Here is a 9,773-nt window from a genome sequence, read left to right on the forward strand (position 1 = left end):
TGGCAGGGAGTGGATACACCTGCACAGGGGCTAAGGGGCTACCCTGCCAATTCCCAAAGGAGGGGAGTCCAAACCTGCAGCATGTGGGTACAGAGAGGAGGAGTGGCAGCTCAGGCTGTGCCAGGGGATCCTGCAGCACTGGCAGCTCCCATGGCTGGGAGCAGGCACTGGGCAGAACTGGGAGCATGTCCCAGAGGATCTGGCTTCTGCCCTGGGCCCAGGCACAAGGACACACACAGCTCTTTAGAAAAATAGCTCTTTAATCAAAAAGCATTCACAGTAGAGGGCCTGCCCAGATAGGAGCAGGGCCTGTGCCTGCTGGCACATGAGTGTCACTGTTTGCCTCCATGCACTGCACGGTTGTGAAGACTTAAGGACCAGGTGCCAACCCTTTCCTGTGGGCATCTTCCTGGGCATCCAGAGCGCAGCTTAGTGTCCTGCAGGAATGCTCAAGCATTGCTTTGTGGTTGAACCCTGTGTGCAGCCTCATTGGGTCCCACATAGAGGGTCTCTGCTTTCCCCCTGTCCTTGCTTGCACGAGACCTTGGCCAGGTCGTAGAAGAAGAAGCGCAGCTTGCCCTGTACCAGCTGCCGGTAGGTGAGGAAAATTCTGGAGATGTGGGTCTGCTCCATGGAGTGTGGGGAGCAGCCTGGCTCCCAGTGTCCTGCCTGAGAGTGGGACAGAGGAGTGATAAACACCATTGCACCCAACCCAGCCCAGCTGGCACCTGTCCCAGGGTGGCCTGGCTCATGTGGGGAGGTCTCACCTCCCAGCTGAAGGTCTGCAGGAGCAGGAAGAAGGAGTTGGCGTGTCGGTAAAGCTGGCTCAGCTGCCTGGCCCCGCACTCATCGCTCACCTGGCCCTGGGCCCCTGCTGCAGCACCCAGCAGCAGGGCCAGGTCACACAGGATCTCCCGCCGCTTGGTCTCGTTCTGGGGGAGCAGACAGTGACCCCCCAGGGCCTCGTTGCTTTCTGTGCTCACCTTAGGTCTGGATGTAGTCGTCTACCCTCCCTCTGCCACCAGATATGCCTACAAGCATCTTGTTCAGCATTTCTGGTGCTTCTGCCAACCCAAGGTTCCTTCTCCAGTCCTGTTAGCACACCAGTGCCAGCACCCTCCTCCCAGCCCCTCTCACCGATTTGGATTTCCACTGCTGGAAAGTGAAGTCCACCAAGGGCAGCACTGCAGGGCACCTGAGTGCAGGCAGGGCCTGGCACTGGCCCTAGTGAGGAGAGATGTCAAGGTGAGGTGCCAGGAACTGTGCATGTCCCTGGGCTTGGGTTTTGTGGGGACTCTGTCCTCACCACTTTCTTTTCCATGTCCTTGGCCTCCACGATGTACTTCTGGATAAGCCTGTTGTCACAGACAAGCCGTGTTGGGCTGGCACGGTCCTCTTTCACGTGCAGGAGGAAGGATGTGAGGAGGAGCAGTCCTGGAGGAGATAGGGTTGTCTTGTGCATTATGCCAGCTTCCCTGGGCAGTGCCAGCCCAGAGCTACCTGCAGTGACAAGTCCTCTCCCCAGCCCTTTGGTGGTCTTGATGGTCCCGCGGAGGGGGTGCAGGGGGCGGTGTGAGTGGCTGAGGAGGGCCGGGTGCTGCTCTCCAGTCAGCCAGCGAGGGGTGCCGGTGCTCAGAGGGGAGAGACGCCGTTTTTGTGCCAGTGGTGTGTGCCAAGAGGCCACACAACCCCGTCTGCCAGGTTTTTCGGCCGCCCTCCAGGCAAGGAAGCAGGGCTGTACTCCCTGTGCAGACCAGGGCCAGCCCTCCGGATCCCTGCCAAGAGCAGTTCCAGGCGTCATGTGCACTTCGGGGAATCCCAACCTGCAGTGTCCCACAGGGAACATCTGCTCCTGGCCACTGCCCTGGCTGAGTGCTCCCCTGCCGGCTCCTCCTTCCCCAGTGCCGCTGCACACCACTGTGCCCAGCACCTGCCCACCCTGCCAGCTTCTCCATACCCTCTTTGCAGCCTCCTGCCTGCCTCACTGCCTGCCCTGGCACTACACCAGAAATCCTCAGTGCAGCCTTTTTACCTACAATGGGCATGGAGAGATGCTTGGTTGCCCTCACATGCTGGCACTGGCCAGGTCCAACTAGCCCAGAGCCACCCTTGGGATTTGGTGCCCAGCTGTGGGACTCATGATGCAGGGGATGCTCTGGCTGTGGGGCCACAGTACCCACAGTCCCTTCCCGCGCACCCGGTCCCCCCTTTAGCCACATACTCACTGTTCAGCTCCATGCTCGGCTGGGGGCTTCGGCCCTGCATCTTCCACCCTGGGGCCAGCGGCTGCTCCCTGGCTCCCGTCCCCCTTCCATGGAGGGCAGTGGTGGCGCGGGTTCCCCGCGAGCCGCCCAGCCAGGACGGAGGCCGGAGCCGGCAGCGGCCCCGGGACAGCACGGCGCAGCTCTGCGCCTCCGGCCTGGCCGCTCAGCCGAGGCAGCACGATTTCCTGTTGTGTCGCCCTGACCTTCCAGCAAAATCGCAGTGGGGGCCCCGGGCCCGGGGGAAGGCTTCCTGCCTCCGGCCGCTTCCTCCCTTGGCTCAGGGCACGGGAAGGGCGTCCCTGGGCGCCCTCCGTGGCTGCTCACCTGGCCCTGGGCCTCTGCACTCAGCAACCAGCACCTCAGTGGTCCGTGCCTCAGCTGTGCCTGTCCAGGGGTAGAGGGTGGCCCTGGCACCTGAAGAAGAGATGGTGTCAGTAATCCTGCACTGGACAGCCCCGGGAACATCAGTGCTAATGAAGTCTGCTCCTCGCTGTGGCAGCCAGGTACAAAAGCCACCCCAGAGGTGGACCAAAATCCTGGTGACCCTCTCCCAGAGGTGGACTTCATTCGTGGTGACCTTTACCCTGTTAGAGGGTATGCTCTGACCCCTGCATCCACCAGAGGTGACTCAGGGAGCTGGAGACTCGAAGGATGGCTGTGATTCATGTGATCCCTCTAGGTTGGAGACGACTACTGATCACAGGGGTCATAGCTAGTGCATGGCCCCAGGGCTGTTTCAGCAGGGATGTTGGTTGGGAATAGGCTAGGTGAGCCACCCACAGATGCCCCCTCTCTGGGTAGGAGAAGCACCAGGGGCCTGTTCAGCACCATGTCCTGGCATGGCTGTGACATTCCCTGGTAAAGTCAGCTCTCGCTGGGCACTCTGGTGGGGGGCGCACATCCCCATGCCCGCGTGTACATGTGTGTCCCCCGTACTGCTCACAGGTACACACTGCCACGTGCACCCTCAAACCTACGTGCACACACGTGTGCTTCCCTGGCACACAGCAGGCCTGCACTTAGATAACCCTCCACCCCAGCATCCCCCACGGCTTCCCTTTGGGGAACACCCCCCTCCCAGCACACATCCTCCCGCTCCTGTCTCCCTGCAGCGCCTGCGTTTCCTTCTCACACCCTGGCTCTCTCTCACACACTCTCGCACGTTCCCAGCTCTGTCCCCAGGGACAGCAGTTCCCGGCAGCGCCTGGCCGGGTGACAGCAGCTAAAGTAAACACCGTGCCCCACTCCACCTGCCCCATGCCCTGCTCAGCCCACAACAGCCCACCTTGCAGGGTGCCTGGGTGGGGGATCCAGCGGGTGCAGGGACGAGACTGGCAGCGCCGGCTCGCCTGGGCACATCTGGCAGCAAAGGGACCCGTGAGCACCGGGGTCAAACTCCTCCAGGTTTTCCTCACACGGCGGCCGTGGCCCTTCTGCGGACGTGACAAGCTGCAATCACAGCCGCAATCACGCCCGTCAGCACCCTCAGCCCCTCTGCCAGTGCTGGCCTCAGGCCTGCCGCCGAACCCATGCCAGTCCCTGCCATGTCCCCACCATGTCCATTCCCTGTCCCTCCCGGGGTGCAAAGTCATTGGCGATGCCAGGCTGGAGAGCTGCCGTGCCCTGCATTCCTTCTTGATTAGGCAAACAAACCCACCAGGGGAAACTGGAGAGCAACTGGAAACTGGAGGTCTAATGGATCCCCATGGTCAGCCTAAGGTGCCCACAATAGTCCCTTTACTCCAAAATATTCGTTACAACAATGCCAGAAGCTGGCAGGCAGCATGAGCCTGTGCCCGTGGGCAGCCTGGTATTCCTCTGTTGGAAAGGGTAATGCCAGCTTTTGCTGCCCATGCTAGGGCAGCAGAGGAGGATGTGGGGGAGAGCTCCCACCTCTGGCCCCAGCCCGCTCCCACGGATGTTGCGTGCTGTAGAGGGAGAGAGTATGGGGGCAGTAAGTGAGGCACAGGGACCCCAGAGGGACCACAGAGGGACACGGGGGCTCCGGCCAGGCAGCCCGGGCTCTGGCAGGGGACAGGAAGCCAGGCGGGGGCCGCGGGGCTGCACAGCTGGCCGGATCTCGGTGCCAAGATTCCCACCTCTCCTTACAGGGTGCAAAGTGCTGGGAATCCCGCTGCAGGGACAGCCGTTCGCACCCACTTTGCCAAGGTGCTGAAGACAGCAGGAGGTGCCTGGAGTCAGGGAAGGGGGGTGAAGAGGAGGAATACGCCGGGGTGGGGGGAAGACTGTGGTTCGGTGGCACAGCTGCTGTCCCCACAGGCCACCCAGATGTGCTCGGTGGGCACAGCCAGGATGTCAGTGCTAGCATGGGAAGCAAACCTGGCCTTCCAGGGACAGGGAGGGGGGTCCTAGCCCCCTTTGAAGCCCCCATAAAAGGGTCTGGCATAAAGGAAAGAGAAAGTCAAAGGAACAAAGAGAGCTGCTAATCCCGGCGTGAGCAAACAGCCCCGTTTGCTCAGGACGCAGCTGGCTCCGGGGCCAGGGAAAGGAGCACAGGGGGACTCTACGGGTGCCAGGCAGCGGGGGACCCTCTACCCGGGCTGCCCCTCCCCGAGCACGGGCAGTCCCCGGGAGCAGGGTCCCTCCTGGACCCTCCGGGCATTTTTGCTACAAATGCAAATTGCCAATAAACATTTGTGGGCAAATCCTGCTCCCTGCGCATCCTGGTCCTTGTGCTGCTCCCAGACAACCGTCCCAGGAGAACACGCACGCTGCCGGGTGCACCTGCAAGGGGCATCTTGGTCGGGGTGCAGCAGCTTGGGGGTGAAGGATGGCAGGGTTTTACCTTTCCCAATTTTCAGCAAGCCACATGCTGCCCAGCACCCCAGCATAAAGCCCTCGGTGCTGCCCAGAGGATGTCCAAGGGCAAACCCTCCTTGCCTTGGACAGGGGCACCTAATGCCAGTGGCTCGGCTGGCATCTGGGGTGATTCCCCTGTGCCTCCTCTACCATCCTGCTTCTCAGCCAAGCTTCCCACTCCAGTGGGGCACACGGAGTGTGCTGGTAGGGCACCTCATCCCTCTGCCTCCATCCCATGGAGAGGAGAAGGGGTTAATGCCAGGCAGCTGAGCCGCAGGTGGGCGCAAGAATGAAATTCCTTCTCGCTGTCCTGCGAAGTCTGGGCACAAATATTTGCCTGCATGTCCGGTGGGGAGGGGGGAGACCACCATCGCTTCTGGGAGTTTGCTAATCCCCATGCCAAACAAGGCCCCCACATGCCCCACATGCCCCCCGTCTTCCTCCTGCTGGGGTCACCCTGCAAAGCCTTTGAGGAGGGGACATTTGGGGTCAGGTCACCAGCACCTTTGGGTGCTCCTATGATCAGGGAGCTCTATGGGGTTGACTGGGCACTCGGAGCAGGTATCTTGTTCAGGAACACTGCCAGGGTCTGTTTGGCATGGCTGATGAGACTGTTTTGGGGTTTCCATTCTGCTCCCCGAGCCGTGGCCACCACAGCAGGATGAGGCGAAGGCGAGAGTCCCAGCCATCCCCACCATGTCAGCAATGCATTCTCTGTAATAAATTCCATGTGTTCACAGACAGAAAATAGCCAACTTCCCCAACTCCATTGCCCCCCAAACTGCATCCCCCTTCCATACCTACCACCCCCAAAACTCCCTCCGTCCCCAGACCCCCCTGGCCTTCATCTGGGATGGCCCAGCCCTGCAAGTTGCCTACCAGTTGTGCAAATATTGCCGGAACGGCTGTAATCCCTGTGTCCAACGTGAATTATGAGATATTTCCACCCATTACGACAGCCCCCCCCGCCCCACCGCGTGTGTGTGAGGCCGGGGGGATTAGACAAGGCACAAGCCACGCTCGCTCGGCACAAAGCTTTGGGGAGGCTGACGGCTCTCTGCATCCCACAACGAGGCGGGGCACTAGAGGGGGGCTCTTTTTGGAGAGAGGGGGTACCCCACACGCCTTCCTGTTTTCAGGCTTAGGCCTGGAGGCAGTGTTGAGATGCCCAGAAGGCAGTGGGAGGTTGTGAGAAGGGGGGCCCATGGCATGCAGTTTCACCACGACCCCATCCCTTGGGAGCAGAGGCTCCTTCCTGTCGCCCCAAGCTGGGCTCGTGTTCAAAGCCGCGAGTAGGCAGCAGCTAATGAGGGCAGACAATGGGAGCTGCGTCGGGCAGAGCTGGGGTGAGGGCCTGCTGAGACACCCCCATGGCAGGCATGGCACAGCCCTGGCACCACGATCCTCTGGAATACTCCATGGGACCCTCACCACTGAGCAGGGCACATGCCCAACAAGCCCCCTGCAGAACTCCAGGCTGTTCTATAGGACACCGTTGGGGCACCCCACCTGTACCTTGCTGGGACAGGAGACACCCCATGGGACCATCACCACCCCACCGGGGACAAGCCAGTACCTGCCCTGGGAAGAGGAGGTGGAGGGGTGAATGTGACCAGCTTGATGCTGCCCATGGCCAGCTGTCTCCATCATGGTGCAGCTCCGGCTGCCCGCAGCTGGCAGCCCCGTTGGGGATGTGCCAGTGCCAGGCCCAGCTCTGGAGCCTCAGAGGAGCCTTTGTCCAGGGCGCTGCTCCTCACACACATGTGCGGGCACTGGGAAGCAGCTGCTGGGACCAGGACCCTTTCCCAGCTCTGCCCTTGGCTGGCACCATCCCTTCTCCAAGAGCACAGGGACCCCTAAGGCTCTGTCAAGCCACCTCTGCCTATTGATGAGGGCACCCCTTGGCATTTCCAGGGGCAGTCCAGGCTGTGAACAAGGGAAGCCCAGGCAAAGCTGCGACATCCATTTCTCCCTGCCCACCTGCTCCCACTTCAGTGGTCATGCCCCCCTCCCCCTCCTGACCTGACAGGCCCCATGCCAGCATACCACCCTGCTCCCAGCCTGGCAGTGCCGGATATCCTTGCAGCCCCTCTCTCCCTCACAGTGCCACCCTGTGCCTCGGATTCCCCTGTGCCTCGGGGCTGCAGCCAGGCGGGTTCCCCGTCGCTTTCCTTTCTCCAGGAAAGGGGAGGGAGCTTCCCTCATCTCTTCCCCGTGTCCCGCAGACGAGCCAGGAGACTGTGACGAGCTCTGGGTGCACAGAGCCAGCACCGGATTCCTGGCATCGGCGGGACAGCTGGGAGCCATCGCCCGCCTCCTCCCCGCTCTGCCCCGCTCACGTCCCGCCGTCCCCAGAGCCGCTGCTGTGCCGCAGCGGGCACCGCGCAGCGACGCTGGCACAGCCACACAGACCTCAACCCTTCCCTGCCCTCCGTGCCGCTGGACCCCCAGCCAGGGAGGACGTCAGGAGAGAGGAGAGGGGACAGGTCAGTGACACCGCTGGGGACCGCAGGGAGGGCACAGGGCCAAGGGGTGCCATGCTGCCAGTCATGGTCCCTGCTCCTTGCAAGCAGCAGGGTGTTAGGGACGGTCATGCCTGGGGGATGCCCGAGGTCCTGGCAGTGTCCCAGCCCTGGTGATGCCAGCTGGCCGTCCCGCTGGGGTAAGCCCAGCTACTCCTCGCGGCTGTCTGCCGCTCGCTCCTGCTACGGGCCAGGTCCCGGCAGGGCCGAGCCCCCTGTCCCACTGCCCTCCCCGGGAGAGGTGTCGTGCTGCGTGGAGACATGTGCCGGACCAGGGCAGGGAATGGGATGGGACAGCCATAGATAAGCTGGGGATGAGCAACCTCATTCTGGCTCTGGGGTGCAGGGCGGTGGGCTGCAGCCCCCCCAGCTGCTCGCTGGGCTGCGGGGAGGCCCAGGAGGAGCTTTCTGGGGAGGCAGGGGCCTGTTGTGCTCCAGCTGTGCCGTGTTTCCCTAGCTACACCGCGCAGCTGGCCGGGTGTTTGCACCGCCCGGAGTTGATTTTGGCAGCCCCGCGCTTCCCCCTCCTCCCCTCCCCACCCGCCTTCCCCCTGCAGGGCGCCCGCCTGCCACGCACCCACCACCTTCAGCCTCTCCCTACCACTCTTGGCAGAGGTGGCAACAGGGACATGGGTGACACAAAGTGCCCCCACTCCTCATAGGCTCCCCCTCCCTTAAATTCATACCTCAGTTTCCCCAGATGGATGATGCTTTCCCCAAACTTTTCTATGGTGCCTACTCACTGCCAACCTCTGCCACCCTTACCAGCCCAGGTGTGGGTGAAGAATGGATCTGGTGCTGGGTGCTGCTCTCACAGCATCCTCACTCCAGATGCTTCTTCCCTCCCTGGCCAAGGGAACCCAGGCTCCTATTCCCCTACAACACCTGCCACCGGTGGGCAGGAGCCCAGGGTCCCGTTCTGGAGCCTTGCCCTGCCCAGGGTGGGCAGCAGCTGGAAAAATTTAGGAATGTGGAAGGCACATTCTGGAGGGGGTTGGTTGTGCCTTTGCAGAGAGCAGTGTGGGTTGGGAGAGGAGGCTGGCTGTTTGGGGAGCTGAGGGGTGCTGAGTGGATGGAGGAAGGGCTGGCTGCAGGGAAACAGCGGATGGACAGAGCCTTGCAGTGTCCTGTGTCCTGGGGTGCCAGGGGGCCTGGGAGTGGACTGAGTGGATGGAGTAGCACCCAGGATGTCTTATGCCTGGGGGGAGGTGTGGGGGGGTGGGCAATGAGCCCTGGAAGAGCTCATGACTGAAGGTGGACAGTGTGGGTGTGGAGACTCCACGATGCTCTGTGCCCAGGAGACGCCCTATGCTGGGAAGACTGCAGATTGAGGAGACTGGCATTGAATGGGTGTGCCCTGCAAATGCCTTATTCCCGATGGGGCTTGTCTGGATGTGGAGATTCCTGTGGGGCTCTCCTGTGGGGAATGTGAATGGGGGCATACCCATGTCTAGTGCTCAGGAACATCCCAAGCTCTGTGGAAAGGGTGTGGATAGTGGTGGTGGTGTCTCCACAGTGGCTTATATGCCAGAGTGTGCTGTGTGAATTGGGAGGGGATGTCCCCAGGATGCCCAGAACCCAAGGGTGCCCGATGATCTGAGGGAGGGTTATATCATACAATCGTATCATAGACTGGTCTGGGTTGCAAAGGACTGTAAACATCATCTAGTTCCAGCCTCCATCCCTCAGGATTCCCCATGCCCTGGGGCTGGCATGTGAGTAAGGATGCTCTGCACGCTGGGGAACCGCATGCCCGGGGAGAGGGGGAGCAATGAATGGGGTGGGGGGGGGTCCCCAGGACATCCCGAGTGCGGGGGTACCCCCTGCCTGGCGGGGCAGCCGCGTGCCCTGGGTGCCGCACCACGGGACAGGACAGGACAGGACATCCCGTGCCAGGCGGGGGCGGCGGGGCCGGGGCCCGGGGATATGTGGGGGGGTCGGAGCGCGGCGGGGGGCGCATCCCCCCCGGCCGGCCGCTGCCTGCGCCTCATTAGCGGGGCCTTTGTTTGCACAGGGCTCGCAGCTCCCGCTTGCCCATGCCGCCGCCTATAAAGCGGAGCCGGAGCCGGCAGCGGGGCAGAGGCGGCGGCAGCGCCCGGCAGCGCCCGGCCCCCCCTCCCCCCCGCCGCCTCCGGTCCCGGTCCGCCCGCCCCGGCCGGCCGGCACC

General features: G+C 62.5%; 1 protein-coding gene across 3 annotated transcripts; it reads right to left on the minus strand.

The window, feature by feature from the left end:
- Nucleotides 1–30: 30 nt before the first annotated feature.
- Nucleotides 31–4,915, minus strand: THPO (thrombopoietin). 3 transcript variants are annotated; one of them, XM_009089422.4, is made up of 6 exons: nt 3,550–4,915; nt 2,226–2,678; nt 1,307–1,434; nt 1,138–1,224; nt 768–932; nt 40–669 (listed from the first exon to the last, which is right to left on the minus strand). In XM_009089422.4, the coding sequence occupies exons 2-6, from the start codon at nt 2,263–2,265 to the stop codon at nt 487–489; spliced, it is 603 nt and encodes a 200-aa protein (XP_009087670.2). In that variant the 5' UTR covers nt 2,266–2,678; nt 3,550–4,915; the 3' UTR covers nt 40–486. The 3 variants fall into 3 exon arrangements, 2 of the variants coding, with proteins under 2 accessions (XP_018768391.1, XP_009087670.2); XM_018912846.3 differs by lacking the exons at nt 2,226–2,678; nt 3,550–4,915 and having other exon boundaries at nt 31–669; nt 1,307–2,202; XR_007778208.1 differs by having other exon boundaries at nt 570–1,434; nt 2,222–2,678.
- Between the last annotated feature and the right edge of the window lie 4,858 nt (nt 4,916–9,773).

This window comes from Serinus canaria, chromosome 9, assembly GCF_022539315.1.
Source record: "Serinus canaria isolate serCan28SL12 chromosome 9, serCan2020, whole genome shotgun sequence".
Taxonomy (NCBI): Eukaryota; Metazoa; Chordata; class Aves; order Passeriformes; family Fringillidae; genus Serinus; species Serinus canaria.